Source organism: Glycine soja, chromosome 20 (genome assembly GCF_004193775.1).
Source record: "Glycine soja cultivar W05 chromosome 20, ASM419377v2, whole genome shotgun sequence".
Lineage (NCBI taxonomy): Eukaryota > Viridiplantae > Streptophyta > Magnoliopsida > Fabales > Fabaceae > Glycine > Glycine soja.
In genome coordinates, this window is record NC_041021.1 from 42,922,398 (window position 1) to 42,943,133 (window position 20,736).

General features: G+C 34.0%; 3 protein-coding genes and 1 pseudogene across 5 annotated transcripts; 2 read left to right on the forward strand and 2 right to left on the reverse strand.

Annotated features, from left to right (window-relative positions):
* Positions 1 to 1,132: 1,132 nt before the first annotated feature.
* On the forward strand, positions 1,133 to 6,334 carry LOC114402557 (protein NLP6-like). 3 transcript variants are annotated; one of them, XM_028365182.1, is made up of 5 exons: positions 1,133 to 1,539; positions 2,274 to 2,827; positions 3,047 to 3,094; positions 3,213 to 4,149; positions 4,489 to 6,334. In XM_028365182.1, the coding sequence occupies exons 1-5, from the start codon at positions 1,272 to 1,274 to the stop codon at positions 5,637 to 5,639; spliced, it is 2,958 nt and encodes a 985-aa protein (XP_028220983.1). In that variant the 5' UTR covers positions 1,133 to 1,271; the 3' UTR covers positions 5,640 to 6,334. The 3 variants fall into 3 exon arrangements, with proteins under 3 accessions (XP_028220983.1, XP_028220982.1, XP_028220985.1); XM_028365181.1 differs by having other exon boundaries at positions 1,134 to 1,539; positions 2,256 to 2,827; XM_028365184.1 differs by having other exon boundaries at positions 1,344 to 1,539; positions 2,243 to 2,827.
* Positions 6,335 to 9,727: 3,393 nt separating this feature from the next.
* LOC114401490 lies at positions 9,728 to 14,976 on the forward strand (annotated as a pseudogene).
* A 391-nt stretch (positions 14,977 to 15,367) lies between these two features.
* LOC114401489 (60S ribosomal protein L36-3-like) lies at positions 15,368 to 16,956 on the reverse strand. Its single transcript, XM_028364001.1, has 4 exons — positions 16,837 to 16,956; positions 16,605 to 16,710; positions 15,768 to 15,967; positions 15,368 to 15,664 (listed from the first exon to the last, which is right to left on the reverse strand). Exons 2-4 carry the CDS (start codon positions 16,704 to 16,706, stop codon positions 15,634 to 15,636), a joined length of 333 nt encoding a protein of 110 aa, XP_028219802.1. The 5' UTR covers positions 16,707 to 16,710; positions 16,837 to 16,956; the 3' UTR covers positions 15,368 to 15,633.
* A 1,696-nt stretch (positions 16,957 to 18,652) lies between these two features.
* On the reverse strand, positions 18,653 to 20,289 carry LOC114401488 (60S ribosomal protein L36-3-like). The gene is made up of 4 exons (XM_028364000.1): positions 20,146 to 20,289; positions 19,922 to 20,027; positions 19,024 to 19,223; positions 18,653 to 18,895 (listed from the first exon to the last, which is right to left on the reverse strand). Exons 2-4 carry the CDS (start codon positions 20,021 to 20,023, stop codon positions 18,865 to 18,867), a joined length of 333 nt encoding a protein of 110 aa, XP_028219801.1. The 5' UTR covers positions 20,024 to 20,027; positions 20,146 to 20,289; the 3' UTR covers positions 18,653 to 18,864.
* Between the last annotated feature and the right edge of the window lie 447 nt (positions 20,290 to 20,736).

A 20,736-nucleotide genomic window follows, 5' to 3' on the forward strand; every position in this document is an offset into this window, starting at 1 on the left:
TCACAAGCAAACATTATTCATCATCAAACCAAAAACTATAGTGCCTTATTGGATCCCTTGAATGAATCAATTAATTGCGCATTGACCTTACATACATATGTTGCATTGGTATATGCAGTGAATAGTGATGCACCAAGCCTCTTTTCCATCAAATATATTTTATTTAGATACTGTTAGACATTTATAAAAGATAAAAATAAGAACATAAAATGAATTAAATTTATCTTATAAACTAAAATTAATTTATGCAATTTGGTTTTTAAAGAAGTTTAATTTTTTTTTTATAAAAGTCAAATGCATACGTTGATTTAAACTTATAAAATAAACTCAATGTCGACATGACAAAATAATTAAATTTAATTCTTAAAAAAGTTAATTGGATGTTTTAATATTTTACACTACTGATTCTCTTTTCAAAGAGTCGTGTAATGCTTTAAAAATTTTAGTCAAATACCTTATATCATGTTCCCTTGTGTAGTCACTCAATTCATTAATAGATATCTCTCCAATATTTTGAGGCTTCCAAATGTACCAACGAATAATAAGTTTTTAAAATTAATTGTTCGTATAATATTTCTCATTATCAAATATCAATATTATATTTCCCTATTTTCTTGTTATTTCCGTGATGGTGTTTTATTTATTATATGTTTTTCATCAATAAAGTAATATTAAATTATTATCAATAATAAGATAATAAATATAATAGCTTTTTTTATTAGAGGTTTAGCTTACTAGGTTGTATTTTATTATAAATTTTCTAGTATTTATCTTTGATTCCCACATATAAAAAAATATATAAACAATTATTTTTGTAAATTAAATGTTCTAAAATCATCACATAAGAAATAATTAATGTAATTTATAAAATATTTTAATTACCTAAAAAGGAAAATATTGAATAAATTTTCAAAATAATGCATTTCATCCTCTAATTTATAACTAGATCTTTTATATGTGCCAGAGGGAAAACATCAACAGATATTTGTTTACAGCCTTTTGTTTAATTATTTTTTTTAAATATAAATGTGAAAGCCTGACGCTAATGATAGTGTTGTTAAAATTAATATATTGAATAATTTATTGACACTTTGTCGCAACATGCAAGTGGAAGGGAGTTGTAAAAATTTTTACATGGAATCACAAACTCTATCTATGCATTATTCTCCAGAGTTTTACCCATCATCATCTATTCTACGCTTTCCTACTCAAACTTCTCTTCACGAAGTTCATATTTTCACCACAAAACCTTTAGCAGTTGTGAGAAGAAAATGCCAGAATCTGAGGAAGAAAACCAAGACTATGTTCCCAGGTCAAAGCCATCAGAGGAAGCTGGTGGTGGCTGCACCATGGACTTCGATCTGGACTTAGAAACTTCATGGCCTTTGGATCACATGGCCTTTGGCTCCAACCCCATGTCACCTTTTTTGTTCTCCACTTCCTCTGACCAACCTTACTCTCCCCTTTGGGCTTTCTCTGATGGAGAAGACCCCAAGCTTCCAGCTTCTGCCTTCTCTGATTGCCACAAGATCTTCTCTTGTATGTTTTCAGTTTGGTTTTCTGTTGACTTCGGTTTTGGAATTTTCATTCTTCTTTTGGACTTGGTGATATCCTTTTGAATGTAACTTGAATAGATGCTGCCGAATTTGGTTTTGTTGATTTACAAATGTAATATGGTGGGGGTTTAGTTTCTGTGTTGTATGTTCTTTTCATGTCTAGAGTTTTCTTTTGCCTATTTTTAGCTTGAAGTTTCTGAAAATTGAAAGGAAAAAAAAACATTTTTCTTAAAAAAAGGAATTTTAATAGCCAATTACTGTGCTTGAAGCTCTATGTGATTGTTGAGGAACTTGATTATAAGGCATAGGTGATACATGGATGGAGTTTATGGGATTGAAGCTGGATTTCTTTTATCTGTCTCTTCTAAACTCAACAGGTGAAGCTTCATTGTTTCACATGTTTGTACTCCTTTCTGTATTGTTCAAGGAAGCTAATGTTTACAGGCCAGAGTTTTGTCTGTAATTGCTTCCTTGGGATTTTACCTTTGCCTTTGTGTGCTACATTTTTTTCATATGATTCTGGGAGTATTTATAAGGTTTGGAGATTGTAGATATATTGTGATGTTGAGCTCAAATGTGTTATTACAATAACTGTGAAGTGTTCAAAGTCTACTCCAGTACCATATCTGGTGCTAATTGTGTGTTTTGTTGTTTCTGCTGGGTGCTGCATTTCTTCAAACTTAAAGCTACTCTTTTTAGGTGATTCAAATTCAATAGCTGAAAAGCCAGTGGAGAATGATGACAACAAAAAACTTTTGCCACCACTTGTTCCTATTTCACCAGTGGAAAATTTGGATGGTTATTGTGTAATCAAGGAAAGGATGACACAAGCACTTCGTTACTTCAAAGAGTTGACTGAATTGAATGTTCTGGCTCAAGTTTGGGCACCTGTGAAGAATGGTAATCGGTATGTGCTTACAACTTCAGGTCAACCCTTTGTTCTTGATCCACATAGTAATGGGCTCTATCAGTATAGAACGGTCTCTCTGATGTACATGTTTTCTGTGGATGGAGAGAATGATGGAAGTTTGGGACTCCCTGGTCGGGTTTTTCAGCAGAAATTACCGGAATGGACTCCCAATGTTTTGTATTATTCTAGTAAAGAGTATCCACGCCGAGATCATGCTCAACATTACAATGTTCGTGGAACGTTGGCTTTGCCTGTGTTTGAACCTTCAATACAGTCATGTGTTGGTGTATTGGAGTTGATAATGACTTCACAGAAAATTAACTATGCTCCCGAGGTTGATAAAATCTGCAAAGCCCTTGAGGTTGGGTTTCTTTTAACTTTGCTAATTATACCCATGTATTATAGTTTCCTCATGTTTGGCAAATATCACGTGATGCTACAAATTATAGTATATCAAGATTGAATTTCACAAGGGTAATTCCAATGGGATTATTTAACTATAGTACTAGCTTGTTAAAAATTTTATATGATAACAAACTTATTTAGATTCATCAATCACCTGCTGTCAGTTTCCTTGCAGACAGTAAATTTGAGGAGTTCGGAAATTTTGGATCATCCACACACTCAGGTGATTTTTACCATCATGCATGACAAATCCCTATCTGTTATATCTAGGTTATATTGCTGTTGTTCTTTATCTTACCCTCTATTCTCACAGATATAACTTGGTAATGCTTTTAAACCAGATTTGTAATGAAGGTCGTCAGAATGCATTATCAGAGATCTTGGAGATATTGACAGTGGTATGTGAAACTCACAATTTACCTCTGGCCCAGACATGGATTCCCTGTAAGCATCGAAGTGTTTTGGCCCAAGGTGGTGGTGTAAAGAAAAGTTGTTCTAGTTTTGATGGTAGATGCATGGGGAAAGTTTGCATGTCTACAACTGACATAGCATTTTATATTATAGATGCTCATTTATGGGGTTTTCGTGAGGCCTGTGTTGAGCATCACTTACAACAAGGTCAAGGGGTTGCTGGGAGGGCTTTTTTGTCCCACGGCATGTGCTTCTGTTCAAACATTACCCAATTCTACAAAACTGATTACCCCTTAGTTCATTATGCTCTCATGTTTGGGTTAACAAGCTGTTTTGCAATATGTTTACGAAGCTCTCATACAGGAAATGATGATTATGTATTAGAGTTTTTTCTGCCTCCTAGAATAACACACATTCATGAACAAAAGACTTTGTTGGGATCCATATTGGCAATAATGAAACAGCATTTCCAGAGTCTTCATATTGCTTCTGGTGTAGAACCTGAGGATGGTTCAATTGAAATTATTGAAGCAACAATCGAAAGAGTTCATACGAGGCTTGAATCTATTCCTATTGCTTCATCTATTAAATCACCACCTAGACCTGATACCTCACCAAACATGGGGGAGGAAGTGCCACAGGATCCATCGGAACAACAAATATTGATGTACTGTAATGACATCAATAATGGAGGGAGTCTTGGTGAAAATGCAGCCAGAAACATTGATCACATGCCCTCCTTAGAGACTAAAAACATAAATAAACCCTTAGAGAGGAAACGTGGAAAAACTGAGAAATCAATTAGTCTTGAAGTCTTGCAACGTTATTTTGCTGGGAGTCTAAAAGATGCTGCAAAGAGCCTTGGTGGTATGTTCATACTCTAAAATATATTTATAAGCAATAGTTTTGTTTGTTATCTTTATGAATATGCTGCTATCTTGAAACAAATATTTTCCTAAGAATAATATTAATTTTTTCCCATGAATACAAATGTTTTCTCTACCACAATAAATTTTGTCTCTAAGAATCTGCTGGTATCTGGAGATTTTTAATTATTAAAAAATGTACTATGCAACTAAAATATGCAAAAGGCAAAAATGTTTTTCTTTCCCCCAAGTAGTAGCAGCAGCTCTTTTGCCTAGAGAGAAAAAGGAAAGTAAGTAGTGTCTCAAACATACTGTTCTTAGATATATTTTTACTGTACAGTTTGCCCTACCACAATGAAGCGCATCTGCAGGCAGCATGGGATATCCCGTTGGCCATCTAGAAAGATCAACAAGGTTAACCGTTCCCTGTCGAAGCTCAAGCGTGTTATTGAATCTGTCCAAGGTGCTGAAGGAGCATTTGGTTTGAATTCTCTGAGCAAAAGTCCACTTCCCATTGCTGTTGGTTCCTTTCCTGAGCCTTCTACTCCAAACAAGTTCAGCCTGCCAGCCTCATTAAGTATTAATCCATCAGAGCCTCAGATGAAAGAGAATGAATTGAATGCCTCCAAAGCATTAGAAACAAACAGTCAGGCTGTAATGGAAGAAGATCGATTGCTAGGAGGCAGGACACCACATCTTGAGAAAGTAATTAACGATAAAGGTAGGCATACTCGAGAGGTTGGGAAAGAACCAAAGAGGACTAGAACTGGGAGTGGCTCAAGTGAGGATAGCACAAATCCTACTTCTCATGGTTCATGCCATGACAGTCCCCCAAATGAAAGTTCACCGGTGAAGAATATATTCATTACTTCCAATAATGATCAATGTGCTGGGCTAAAGAGATCACCAGAGTCAACATTGCAGCTAACTACTAATACGCCAAACCGGCCAGCTGCTTACCCTATGCCCGACTTTGTGGCCGCAGAACTTCAAGAGCCATTTGGTGGGATGCTAATAGAGGATGCTGGTAGTTCTAAAGACTTAAGAAATTTGTGTCCTTCAGTAGCTGAGACCATATTGGAGGATATGGTTCCAGAAGCTTGTGGGACTAATATTCCAGGTCCAGATTTGTCTCCTAAGCAAAGCATGGGTACTCCTAACAAAGCAGTGACACCTTTTGTAGCTATGAAAGAAATGAAGACAGTGACAATCAAGGCAACATACAGAGAAGATATCATAAGATTTCGGGTCTCGTTGACCTGTGGCATTGTTGAACTGAAAGAAGAAGTTGCCAAAAGATTGAAACTAGAGGTGGGTACATTTGAAATCAAGTACCTGGATGATGATCACGAATGGGTTTTGATAGCCTGTGATGCCGACCTACAGGAGTGCATGGATGTTTCAAGATCATCAGGAAGCAAAATAATCAGGGTTTTGGTGCATGACATAACTTCCAATCTTGGAAGCTCATGCGAGAGCTCGGGGGAGTGAGAACTGGCTGTATATAGGTTGAGTCTCTACTCTAATTATATAGGTTCTTGTGGTGTTTAGGACAATAGGGAAAGAAAATAGGTTTGGTGATCTGCTCAAATTGTAAGAAACTTGAGAGTTTTAGATCAGATAAAAGGAGTTTGAATCTTTGGTATCACTCAACAAAAGTAAGTTCCTGACTCATCATGAGGAAAAGCGAGGATTCTTTGGTGACACATAATGTGGTCAGCTTTTGAAATAAAATCGTGTTGGCATTCAAATTTATAACTGTTCGGTTCATATCTTGGATGAAGGGGAAATTATTTTTGTTGCAAAAACATGTCATTTCTCAATGAACAAATGCAGTGTCACATGTGCTTTCAGTGAAGCCATGGTTTGGCCTAATGGCTAAGGACCTGTTTAGATACAAGGTATAAGTACTTTTGAGAGTTAATCTACTGAAAATATAGTTTTTTTTTTCAGTAGAGAAGCTCTCAAGAGCTATCAAAAAGACTTTTAACCTTGTATCCAAACAGATCCTAAATAGCACCAAGCAGAGGGTCCCGATTGTTATGCCCCACGTCTTCTTTTTGTTTTCATTATCTTTTGTTGTTTTCTTCTTGTCATGTTGTTGACTTGTTGTCTTCGTTCGGTGAATGTGAAAAGATTTTAGTTTTCTCAACACAAAAAATTTGAGGGGAAACATCTTAGTTCTGTCATAATGGTGTGCTTTCTGGATTAAAAATGTAGCTAACTTTGAAACCTTGTCCTGTTGTCTTCTGTAAGGTTGATTGTTCAAAGCATTTTAGGCATAAGATGTTAGCACAGTTGGCCGCACTAAGGAACCTGAAGAAAGTTCGTTTCAAATTCCTAGTACTAGTAAAAGCCACATTGACAAGTACTCAAGTAGCATCTTTTGTTCTTTAAGAACAAAGACATAAAGACTGAATTTAACAGTTATTTCCTCTGTTGATAATTTGTTTGAGTAGTTTGTAAGCTAATTTAACTAAAATAGAAGAGGTATTTGCTAATTAACTTTATCTCACTGGCTTATTTGATTATCTTATAAACATGTTTGACTTGGTAAATGAGCTTATATCTAGTAGAAACTAATTAGAAATTAAGCTATAGAATGGAAATATACATGAGGGATACGCTGAAGCAACAATGCTCGATACATATTATATAGTAGGATTGACCACAAAATTATTCAATCGTTCATGTCTCCCTGAGATGATTATGATTTTGAGTCTCAAATGGTTGGCCTGGGTAAACTTTGGAAATCATAATAGAATTGATTGGATATATTTCATATAGATCCTACTTGATTAAAAAAAATTACTTTCAGTAAAAAATACAAGTAATCTAGGCAAAACTAACGTGCAACAATTACATTACTGACCGAGACAATCTAGTAACCATATAGTTCCACCTTTTCATGAATTATGGTTTGTACATAATTGATTTGAAGATGAACCCATAGTTGCTCTATTATGAAAATGGTTTATAAACTTTTAGAACCAATCCCAGTGTTACACGCATGGGGTTGGGTGCGCAATTGCATTGTGACTGGCGGACAAAGGTTCGAGTTCGCAGGACATAACTTTATAGAAAGGACTTAGCCGTATCACTCATGCCGAAAATGATTTGGTGTTATATTCGAAAAGTGTAGATATCAGCCTTTGCTTAATTGTTTTTCGTATAAGTTGATTAAGTATAACATACTAGCCCATCTTTAACCCCATTTTACTTGTTTGATGGTTTTTCTTTTATTATTCCTTCTCATTGTGTTTTTTTTTTTACTTCTCCAACAATGTTAAAAGTGTGAGATTAAGGATAGTGAGGACTAGGATACAATGAGGTAAGTCACGCAACAATTAATTTTGTGACTTTTGTAGTGTTTGACTTCACCTTTCGAATTTGATTTTCAAAAGTTAATAATTATAATTTTCACATCTCAAGTGTGATTTTTTTTCATTCTCAATGAATTACTAAACACTATTCATTCTAATTGTTTTAAAGTGTGCTCTTGTCAATTTAATGCAAATTGTTAGGTCACTAGTTTTTTTAAAAAAAATAGAACTAGTTAGCTTGAATTGTACTAAATTGTTTACAAATTTGATGAAATAAGTTGTGTGACTTGATCATGTGTAGATTGAAGAATCAATCATATGTGGAAATTCATAAATCTGAGCCTTAAGATTTAATAAAGTTGATGGTGGATTCATAGACATGGAGATCCCTTATATTGAAAGTCTTTCTGACAGAGCTTTCCTACCAAAACTACTCTTGAAGCGATATAATTAATTTTTCTCTATTTAATATTATTTTAGTTATCACCTATATCTATTAATGTACTTTAACCGCGATTCCTCACATGAGAGAGCCTAATTCTCCTAATTTCTTTCTTAATCCCTCAAGAACTAAATTAGTTGAACTGCATGATTAATGGAGATGCATAAATAGGCTAAACCACCTCACACTATCCCTAGCAATGAAGTATTTAGATATTTTTTCCGATTCTAAGGATTAAAAACATTTCTAATGACTAAACCCTAAACATAACATATATATGGGTGATCAAACCAAATACATATGATTAAGCACAAAAAGATACAATGAAATTGAAAATAACATTAAATAGATAGTCAAAATCATTACATCAAGAGAGTTTGATGAAAAGCTTCCCAACAATTAGTGGTTTAGTCTCTCATTGTCATGAGAGACTTTACTATACAGAAAATGATGAAAATGTGTGGAGGAATGGAAGGAAGACGGGTGTGGAGGTAGTCAGTGGCTCCCAATGGTTGTCTTTTTCTTCTTCGAGCTCTAGATTTTTACGTTGTGCCCTAATCAGTCATACCCCTTTTTTTTCCTTAAAAATCATCCTGGGCTAAGTTTTCGCGATTTTCGCATTAAACGCGCACTAATTACGAGTAGTAAGTGACTGGGTGTTAAGCGTGCAACACGCACTAAATGCATCTTCACGTGACATCAAGCTCTTCAAGTAGCTTTCTCACGCTAAGCGACATCAACGTGCTAAGTGAGCCTAATGCGCTAAGCGAAAATCATCAAGCTTCAACTTCTCATCCAATCCCTTAGTTGTATTTCTACAAAACAAAAACCACCAAAATAATATAAATCTAACTGTTTAGGCATATACTACACAAAAATTCTAAGGATGCCATAATTCCAATGATTCATACAAAAAGAAGCAATAAAAGAGGAAAAAATTAATAATTCTTATATGTCTTAATTACAGTTTATGCGCATCAGTTATCAATTTCACAGGTGTTATGATGATTCTGCGTACATGATATTTGTATGCAATGGTTGTTGTTTACCCTAATGACATCTTGCATCGTCATATAAGAAATTGAAGGTAATAAATATAGAGTTATACTATTTTATCTACTTATTTGGTGTGTATATTTACTAAATATAGAATAAATAAATAAAAATCCAACATTTGATGTATGGAAAAAAGCCAGGAAGAAAAATAAATGAGATAAATAAAAGATGAAAAAATTATCATCCTTAAATATAAAGTCTTGTGCAAATTACAGATAGGTGAATATCTTAAATATGTTAAGATTATATGTACAGATAAATAAAAAATGAAAAAATTATCATCCTTAAATATAAAGTCTTGTACAAATTACAGATAGATGAATATCTTAAATATGTTAAGATTATATGTACATATAAGAGTGACTTTTTACAGAAAAATAAAAGTTATTTTTAATAATTTTTATGTCTCAATAAGTAAACACTAGTAGTACGAGAAATTACTTTTTGCCACCGGATAGGAGATATCCTGGTTTCATAAAAAAATGTGATTTTTTTTTAATTTTTATAATAATTTTAAAAATCATATTTATATTGGTTAACAGTTTTACCTTTTACGAAATTAAACTTTTGAAATATTTACTCAAAACCTGTTTTGCAGTGAGAAATATAATTTGTAAAATAAAATGTACAATTTGTATAATTAAGAGAGAGAAATAAAGAAATATAAAATATAATAAAGATGATAGAAAGAGATACTGAACAATTAAATGTATAAATTTGTATTAAACTAAAAAATAGATGCAATTAGTAAAGTGTTCATAAGATTGGTATAATAAATCCAGACCAAGTTTCATTCTGTGTGTTTATGAATATCACTTCCCACTTTGGTTCTTCATCTTTATGTTTGTTTGGCTTTGGCACAACACAGAATTAAACAAAGACATCAACATCCATCATCTTTGGATGGCGTCGATAACTGCTCCGAACTCTCCCCAAATTCGATTAGCTTTCAGTGCCTCCAATTCCACCAAATTTACAATCTTTCTACACTCACGTTTCCCCCACTTCGATCCTCGTCGGGTTCGCCTTTTCTGTGTTGCAAAAAATGGAGATGGGTCGGGCTCTGTTCCCGTTCGGGTCGGGTCGGACGGATCTCCCAATTCGGCGGTTAAGAAAATAAATCATATAATGGAGGTGAGACTGAGGGAGGTTCTTTAATTTCGAGTTCTTTCTATTGTTGTCTCTTTTGGATCAAGGTCAACGATTCTAAGCTAACACTACTAATTGTAAAATTAAAGTGTTCCATTTTTGTTTTTGCTTGATTAACAAGTTATTATTGAGTGTGCTAATCATTAAAAATTTTAGAAAATTGAAGCGCTCGTGGCTGCATGTGAAATGTTTGGTTGCGTTGTTGCTCTTAGTGGGGTTGGTTTTTGAATCATTTGTTTGCCTTGTACTAGACGGCACCTGCTTCTTGGATTCACATGTTTGTGTTGATTTGTGAGGTTGCCATTTTGACGTACAATTGGGGAGTTACTGAAAAAAAAAATCAAATATTAACATTTTGTTGGTACCAGTAATTTCTCACTACTTGAAACTTAACAGTTGACACTTTTGAAGTAGCTTGTTTTCAGGAGTTGTGGGAGTGGGAGTGGCTGGAATTCTTCTTCTTTCAGGGCTTGCTTTTGCTGCCTTGTTTGTCAGCAGACGAAACAGTGCCAGTAAGTGTTTTTTTTTTTTGCTTCTGCTTCTGTCGTGCACTAACCATCAAGTCTTCTCGTGAGGGAATTTGTGTGTTTGGGTGAGCCAGTTAAGCCTACACATGCTTAACATTGTACCTTCTCTGTTGGATCGTATTTGACTTTGTGCAGGACAAATGAAGCCCCTGACTACACATCAGGAAGTGCTTTTGTCTTCTGATGAAATAGAACATATAAATGCTGGCAACGAGGTGGATCAAGGAAATGGTAATGTGGAAGGTCGGATAGATGTATCCAGGGATTGTTCATCTCCTGAGTCTGATAAGATTCCCGAGTCCCATAGAATCATTGATGATTTCAATGTAGGATCTCAGTTGGTATATGATATTCATAACAAGGACATTGATACTGATGCCACGAAGCACAAATCTGTTCAAGAAGAATTAAAGATTGGATCAGCTGCTGATGAGGAGTCAGTTCCCCGTCAGAGTGCAATGGTGCTTAATGGTTCTGAATCTGAAAATCCAGTTGATTCATTTGATAGCAGCACTGCTGTAGATTCACAGAACTCTATTGCTGAACTTAAGGAGAACCCATCCTTTGTTGAACCAAGAAAAGTGTCCAACTTTGATGCTGAACCCCTACCTGTTATAAGTGAGCAGCAGGATGAAATTACTGATTCAAGTGGCAATAGAAGTTCTGGTATTGTAGCCCATAATGAAAGTGTACTTGTCAATATTGCTGTCAGTAACCAGTCAAATACAACAACTTTCAGATCCTGAGGTTATTCCTGAAGATTTGGAAGAGAGTGCTCTCAATCAGTTTCAACCAAAGAAAATCTTGACCTGAATAACATGCCGCAGGTCTTAGACCAGTCATCCTTGGCAGAGCAGAGCTTTTCAGAAAATGACCTGTTTACAAAACCATTTGTCTCGTCAACCAATACATTTATAGACGAGCAGGTTAAAAATGATAATAATGAGGTTGATATATGTAGATCCGAAACTCCAAATTTTGGAGCTTTTTACTCTTCTCCTGGTATTCCTGCTCCATCAGCAGTTTCTTCAGCTGTACAGGTGCTTACTGGAAAGGTTATGGTTCCTGTAGCTGTCGCTCAGGGACAAGCATTAGCTGCTTTGCAAGCTCTAAAGGTATTTCTTTGTTCTTATTTGCATTTTTAATGGGATAGTAGGTCAAACATTATTTTTGTGATGCTAAATGACTGCATATTGAAGAACTTATGAAAGATGGACTTGACATCATAGATATAGTTTGGTTTTTTTTACAGTAAAATATTCCAGTTGGTCTGATCATTAATATAAAATTTCTACTGTTCACCTGAAAATTTGCTACATAATCAGGTCATTGAACCTGATGTTCAGCCCAGTGATTTATGCACACACCATGAGTATGCTCAATGGTTAGTGTCTGCTAGTAGTGCTCTATCAAGGTAGTTGGTTATTTCTTCTTCCTCTGATTACTATGTGAAATAACAAGATATAAAAAAGTTTAGCTATTTGCTATTATTGTAATATGTGGCGATATCTGTGCCTTTCTGATTACCTTTTTAGGAAAACAATCTCAAAGGTATATCCTGCCACGTACATAGACAATGTTACTGGGCTTGCATTTGATGATATCACCCCTGAGGACCCTGATTTTTCTTGCACTCAAGGTCAGTAGGATATTTGAAGTTTGTGTTTTAATACTACAGCTGGTCAGTATGTATGACTTTCTTCTAGCATATCATGTCTATAGAATATGGATATTACAGGCCTGGCAGAAGCTGGACTTATTGAAAGCAGGCTTTCAAGATGTTGTGATAGACCGTTGTCTACAGACGAAGACTATGGCCCATTTTACTTCTCCCCTGAAAGGTATGCATTAATCAATTTGGAATTGGATATCTGATTTCTGGTTACCTTCTTCCACTGGGGCAACACGGTTATTATTCAACATTATTGGAGTTCTCCCTTTTTTTTAAGTATTCACAATTTCACATGGTATCCTCCTTTCTTTTCATCTTGTAACTTTGTATACCATAGGCTATGATTGTGATTTCCCTACTCTCCTATATTCATTTCTTGCAGCCCTTCATCACATCAGGATGTTGTTAGTTGGAAAATTGACCTAGAGAAAAGACAGCTTCCAGAAGCAGATAGAAAGTTTTCTTAAAGTTGTTGCCTGATCTGATGTACTTTAGCTCCCTTTTTTTTTTTTGAGAGAGAGAGAGAAGTGATGTACTTTATCTATTTGTGTTTTTCTAGTTGTACTGTAAAAGCAATTTGTTTGCTTCAAATATGATGATTGATGGGCAGATGCTGTGCCAACTTTCTGGTTTTATAGACACTGATAAGATACACACTGATGCATGCCCTGCACTTGTAGCTGATGTATCTGCTGGGGAGCACGGAATAATAGTTCTTGCATTTGGTAAGTCATATTCTCTTTTTAAGTCTTTGAGAATGCATACCTGCATTGTTGTGAACTTGTGTTATTCTTTCATTTCTTATCCGCATTTGATTTTAACTGTTTTCTCTTCTTTTTTCGGGGGGTTAAGGTTATACACGATTGTTCTAGCCACATAAACCGGTTACAAAGGCCCAAACAGCCATAGCCCTTGCTGCTGGAAATGCTTTTGACCTAGTTAATGAAGAGCTTGCATGCACTGTTGCTTCTCAGAGTGTCTTAGTAGTTCAAGTTGAGAAGGATATCAATGCAAGTTTGGAACAGAAGCTTTCCAGAGAGGGAAAAGATCAATGCTGTTGAAAGAATGGCTGAAGAGGCAAGATGCGAGTTAGAAAGGTTGAGAGATGATAGAGAAAAGGATAGAATTTCCTTGATAAAGGAACAAGCTGTTATTGAATCAGAAAGGAATGCTTTTTCTTGGTTAAGACATGAGGTGGAAGATCAACTACAAAACCTTATTAGTGACAAGGTAAAAATAGCTTATGAAAAAGACAAGATTAGTAAGCTTCAGGAGCTAGCAGAAGTTCAAAACAAGGAAATTACACAATTGCAGTATGAGCTAGAGGTTGAACGAAAAGCCTTGTCAATGGCCAGGTAAAATTATAAAACTTCATAAAGCAACTAAATTTGTTTGATCATCTTTATGTTCTGGTTTTATTGAAATGGTAAAAGCATAAAATAATTGTGGGAAGGACTGACAGATATTTTTTTTCTTCTTCACATTTTATTGTTTGTAGTCTATGTTCATATGCAATTGGTCATTTGATATGTGCATCCATAATTCCAGCTATATTAATCGGTTGATCCATTCATGTTTCTTGATTTGATGCTTTCTACCTAGTCAAAATATTTTCTTGTTTCTACTTCTATTTGGAGATTTTCTGCATTTTTATCCTGACAAATTCCTCATAACGGAAGAGTTTAATGATCATGCACTAACAACGTAAATTAGTCTATTTTCTCGTAACTGAATTCTAACTTTTGGTATTTTTTGCTGTCAAAAAAAAAACTTAGGTTTATTTTTTACATTGACTGAGTTACATGTACTACCTCAAACATGGTTCTTAAAGTGTTTCATGAAATATGAATTGCAGTCATTAATGATGTTAATGGCCAAAATCAATCACAAACCACTATTATTCTTCAATACCATAAAATCAGTGGGACTGATAATTTTTTATTTGCCAAATACATTGGTCATTTTGGCATAATAGATATCGTAGGTTAATATGCTTGACATAGTTTGTTATTTGTTATCACAGTTAAACAAAACAGTTCAGAAGCACTCATTTGTTTCTTGTATAGTCCTGTCGTAAAATTATACTTGCTTATTCGTCATCACAACCCAAGTGTTTTGGTTTCAGGGCATGGGCTGAGGATGAGGCCAAACGAGTAGGCGAACATGCTTCGGACTTGGAGAGCGCTAGTGATAGTTGGGAGAGGAATGAAAGCAAAGTGGCAGTTGATGATGACTTCCACGAGCTGTAGTTACATTGTTCAATACTGAGGAGCAGTTATCGGTTCAAGACACAGTTTACAGGGCTGAAAACCTACTGGACAAGCTAAAAAAATGGCAGTGAAGCTGCCATCTCAAAGGCAGGTAAGTCAGCTCAGGAGGAGCAGCAAAGTGCTCATGAATTCGGATTTACTATCAAAGAAGGGGCAAACCGATTTGCAGGTGATTGTAGAGGAGTTGAGAAGCTCACTCAAAAGTTCAAGACGTGATCTCTCCCTTTTTGGTGCGTTGCCATGTTCTTTGTATAATTTGTAGAGGGTAGACTAAAAACCAGTTCTTATTCAACACGTTATCTTCATGACTAGATCATATTTGTAGTTCATTCCTTTATGTAAAGAACTACACCCAAGGAAAAATTCAAGACCTCGCCTTGAAGCACGCTGAGTAGACTTGCAATATAAATTACATTAAAAAATTATGCTCGTCAATTTTTACATTGAAAAATACACAACGTTCATGTAGCCATTAAAAATTGTGAAGACATTTTGCACATAAAGCATTACGAATTAAACTAGAATGTTCATTACTTATCACAAAAGAATAATATATATTCAAATTACATTTTTCACAATAACATTCTTTTTCTAGTTCTATCGCATCTATCAATCCTCTCTTTCTCTTTTAAGTTTGTTATAAAAAAATAAAACGTCCAAATAACATAGCTCTTACAAAATAAACACATCCCTTCCTGGCGACACCAAAAATAAACACATCCCATATAACTCATTTGGTTTTGACCAATAAGACATGCAAAAGCATCACAGCTTGCAATATAACTAACCCTTGGGATTCAATGAAATATTACCCTCAGGATACTAATAAGATGCAAAGTTCCCTTGAAAAAGGATTATAACTCTCATTTCTAGTAAAACAGAAAATAATCCAATCTAGCTTCTTCCATAAATCATGTCTCAGTTAAGCAAAACATATTTCTCAAACAAAATCTTGAAGTAAACTAATTGAACCAAAGCAAAAATATGAAAGCTCGTCCATCAATACACAGGTCCATCTAGTGAATCTGGAAAACAGTAAATAAGACTTATTTCTTCTTGTCTCCAGCACCACCAGCCCTGCACAAAAATGAAAACAGCATCATAAGTAATAGCAACTACTGCCAATCAGATTTATAAATTATATTGTATGCATAATATGAACAAAAGAACATAGAACAACCTCATCTTCCTGAGAACACTGGACATTTCCTCACGCTTCTTCTTTGCGCGTTTGTGTGTTCCGAGCTTTCTCTTTGCAACCTTCAGTGCCCTCTTATCCTTCCCAACCTTCAGCAACTCAGTTATACGCTTTTCATAGGGTGCAAAACCGGCTACCTCTCTTATGAGGTTCCTCACAAAGTGCACCCTCTTGCTTGTTTTCTGTTTTGAATCCATATAATTGTAGGACCACATATAGACCACATAATTTAAAACACTTTCAAGAAAAATCAATCAAATACACTTCCAACACCATAATCTGCCTGATATGTCTATAGAATGAATGCATTAATAAAAGGGAGAGTGAATGCATTCACTTTCAAGCCTTATTAAGAGCGAATGAATTAATAAAAGGGAAAATAGATCACCAAAGATTGAGATCAGTTCGGAAAATAAATTGACGCAAATATGGGTTCAAAATCTTACTTCTCCCCACAAAGAACACCTATAGTAAGAACTAAAAGTAACAATTTTCAAAGTTTGGCTTCTATGTTTGCAATCTTTTCTAATGTCTAGGAAAAGTAATTGTCATTAAAAATAGGAGTTACCCTCGTATAAGAAAACTACTAAAATTGATCAGAAACCCAACAGAAACAATAGTAGGAACAGAAAATTGCAAAACACAAACAGACTCTTTGTTATTCAGAACTTAGAAAGACGCCCACTTATTCTAAAAAGACAGCCACTGCATTTTATGACACTTTGATTCCAACACCACCACTTACAATCTAAAAAAGGTTCAAATATGAGAATAAAAAAACTGAATCACATTTGAAAAAGAAACATTGAAAAAACTTACCCCCTTACGATCTGAGGGGCGTGGAGGCAATTCCTTCTTGGTGACGACGTGACCCTTGTTCAGTCCAACAAACAGACCCGTACTAGGCGGTTTGGGAGCCATTTCCCTGTCCCAAAAACAAACACGCTTCAGAATTGTTTCGCTTATGGCTCATGCAATCACAAGTTAATGTTGAACAGTGATTTTCAATTTCGCATTAAACCGAGCAAGGATCAGAAGCAGCCATTATTACCTCTAGGTGGAGAAACCCTACGAGCAGAGTGTATGCGGAGAGGGAGAAAAGAGCAACTAGGGTTTTTGTAGAGGCTGTTTCCCTTTTTATTTGAGACTCAAGTCGGGTCGCTGATCCAACTTCAATTGGGCCGAACTACAAGTAGAATTGTCAAAAAAACAATCACAGAAAAAAAAATGCACGATTATATCAATCTATAATAATACGTCCAAAAATAATTTTTAATAGGAATGTTTATACATGTCATCCTCAAGAGTTCTAAACAATAAATTTATTTTATTTTAAAAAAAATCATTTTAAATTATATAATAGTTGTAATGTCATTATAATAATTGATTAGAATCAGATTTTTTATGATTACAATACTGAAAATGATTAACAATTATCTATCACAATTATACATATTATATTTTTTATTGCATACTTATTATTATTATTATTATATAAGTAATAACAGATGCTTTAATTGCCAATAATGAATATGAAATTACTTAAAATATTTTATACACATTTTTTTATTGAATTTAAATGTATTTTGGTTTTCTTATTTTCACAATTTTGATATTTTCATTTTAAAGTAGAGACATTTGTTTACTCTATTTAAAAAAAATCTATCATTTTAATGCTCATGTTTGAAAATAGAGACATTTTGTTCTATTTTAAAAAACTCACAATTTTGGTCCACATATTTTAACAAATTTATGTTTTATTTTTTACATTATAATTAATTAAATTATTTTTTATAACATCTTAAATGAATGTGTTACCTTTATAGTTCAATTAGTTCAATTGTATTAAAATAAAATAAATAATTGTAGGTAAAATTGAAGATTTGACTAAAATTATAATTTTTTTAAAATAAAAGAATTAAATATCTTTATTTTAAAATAAATAATTAAAATCACATTTTTTTTTAAATATATACAGCAAATATCTCTAATTTAAAATGAAAAAACTAGAATTATGGATTGAAAGGAAGACTAAAATTGTATTTAAGAATTTTGAATAAATATTTGTCAATTTTGAACGATAACCTTCTTTGCTAATTAAAGAAGTTGATATTTAAATTAAGTAAAAAAATTGATATCAATAGAAGAAACTTTAATATTTAAAAACAAATAGAAATATCTTCTATTTGCATAATAAATTAACAAAATTTAAATTTGATTTAATTGATTTATAGGCTAAAATACATAATTTTATTTTTTATGAAGAAATAGATAATTCTATAAAATAAAAATATTCCACATGAAATACAAAGGAGCAAAGCAAGTTGCAGGTGATTGTAGAGGAGTTAAGAAGCTCAATAAAAAGTTTAAGACCTGATCTCCCTTTTTGGTGCGTTGCCATGTTCAGCAAATTTTGGAATACATTACTTATGTAAATAAGTCAATTTTTTGTATAAGTTGGAATACAATAAGGATGGCGAAAACATTTTGCACATGACGCATTACGAGAGTTAAACTAAAATATTCATTACTTATCACAAAAGAATAATATTACTTCAAATTACATTTTCCACAGTAATATTCTTTCTCTAGTTCTAACGCATCTAACAATCCTATCTTCTTCTCTTATGTTTTTTTTAAAAAAAAAATGCATAAAAAAAAAATACGCCCAAATAACATAACTCTTAAAAAAAATATCACCATCCCTTCCTGGCGGCACCAAAAATAAACACATCCCATGTAAGTCATTTGGTTTGCAAAGCATCACAGCTTGCAATAAGGCATGCAAAGCATCACAGCTTGCAATATAAGCAACCCTTAGGCTTTAGCATGAAATATTACCCTCGGGCAACTAATAAGATGCAAAGTTCACTTGAAAAAGGATTATAACTCTCATTTCTAGCAAAACAGAAAATAATCCAATCTAGCTTCTTCCATAAATCATGTCTCAATTAAGCAAAACATATTTCTCAAACAAAATCTTGAAATAAACTAATTGAACCAAAGCAAAAATATGAAAGCTCGTCCATCAATACACAGGTCCATCTAGTGAATCTGGAAAAGAGTAAATAAATAAGACTTATTTCTTCTTGTCTCCAGCACCACCAGCCCTGCACAAAAATGAAAACAGCATCATAAGTAATAGCAACCACTACCAAGAAACTACCATTCAAGAATGCCAATCACGTTTATATATTACATTGTATGCATAATATGAACCAAAAGAACATAGAACAACCTCATCTTCCTGAGAACACTGGACATTTCCTCACGCTTCTTCTTTGCACGTTTGTGGGTTCCAAGCTTTCTCTTTGCAACCTTCAGTGCCCTCTTATCCTTCCCAACCTTCAGCAACTCAGTTATACGCTTTTCATAGGGTGCAAAACCAGCAACCTCTCTTATGAGGTTCCTCACAAAGTGCACTCTCTTGCTTGTTTTCTGTTTTGAATCAATATAATTTTATGACCACATATAAGATATAAAAACAAAGCTTCTGATGCCTTTCTTAATTATTTCTATAGTGGATGAGGATGAATTACCCATCTAGTTTTTCCTCCCATTCTTTCATCTTATCCATCACACGGCATGATTTAAAACATTTTAACATAGATCCATTAGAAGCTTCCAACGTTTAATCTTAATAGTCATTTTAAAGGTCAACGCATTTATAAAAGAAAGAGGATATAGGTCTCGAAAGATTGGGATCAGTTTGGAAGAAAAAACGACGAAAATATGGGTTCAAAATTTGAGTGCTTACTGGCAAACAACACCTGAAGTAAGAACTGAAAGTAAAAAAAAAAGATCAAATCTTTGCTGCTGTATCACAGTTTTTTTCTAATGTATAGACAAAGTAATTGTAGTGAAAAAGGGGGACTTGGACTCATAAGAAAGTAACTAAACTTAATCAGAAACTTGATATATACAATAGAAGGGACAGAAAGTTGTAAAACCCAAATAGCCTCTTTGTTAAATAAATGCCTCTGTCATCATTCTAATTAGAAAGACAACCACGTATTCTAAAAAGACAGACAATGCATTGGATGACACTTTGATTCCAACACCACCACTTACAATCTAAAAAAAGGTGCAAACATATAACTGAATCACATTTGAAAAAAAGAACTGAAAAAACTTACCCCCTTACGATCTGAGGGGCGTGGGGGCAATTCCTTCTTGGTGACGACGTGACCCTTGTTCAGTCCAACAAACAGACCCGTACTAGGCGGTTTGGGAGCCATTTCCCTGTCCCATAAACAAACGCGCTTCAGAATCGTTTCGCTTATGGTTTATGCAATCACAAGTTAATGTTGAAATTGGTAATTTAGAATTAAACTGAGCAAGGATCAGAAGCAGCAAATACCTCACTCGAAGGAGAAACCCTAGGAGCAGAGAGTGTGCGGTGGAAGAGAGAGAGAACAGCAACTAGGGTTACTGAAGAAGCTGTTTCCGTTTTATTAGAGAGACCCATGTCGGGGTCGCCGATCCAACTTCAATTGGGCCGAACTACAAGTAGAATTGTCAAAAAAACAATCACAATATTAAAAAAAATGTACAATTATATTAGAAGTGACTAGGGAAAAGAGGCTGCCTCTTTACATCTTTTAAATAATAATAAAAAAGTTAAATATAAGTAATTAAAAAGTGACAGAATAAAAAAAATTGTCTTGTATTATATATATATATATATATATTTGTAAAAGAAATATTATTATAATTATAAGTATTATATTTTGGTGAATATTTATATCTTATATCTACATAGATGTACCACGTAAATTAAATATTATACGTAAAAGCATATTAATATTAAAATTATAGGAATACAACAAATATTAAATTTTACAAAAACAAGGACTCTGGAAAAAAAAATAGCATACATCTATTATTTATGAAAAAAATGTTTTACCACATCAAGACATCGACTAATGTGCATGCCAACTCCTCCTTAATT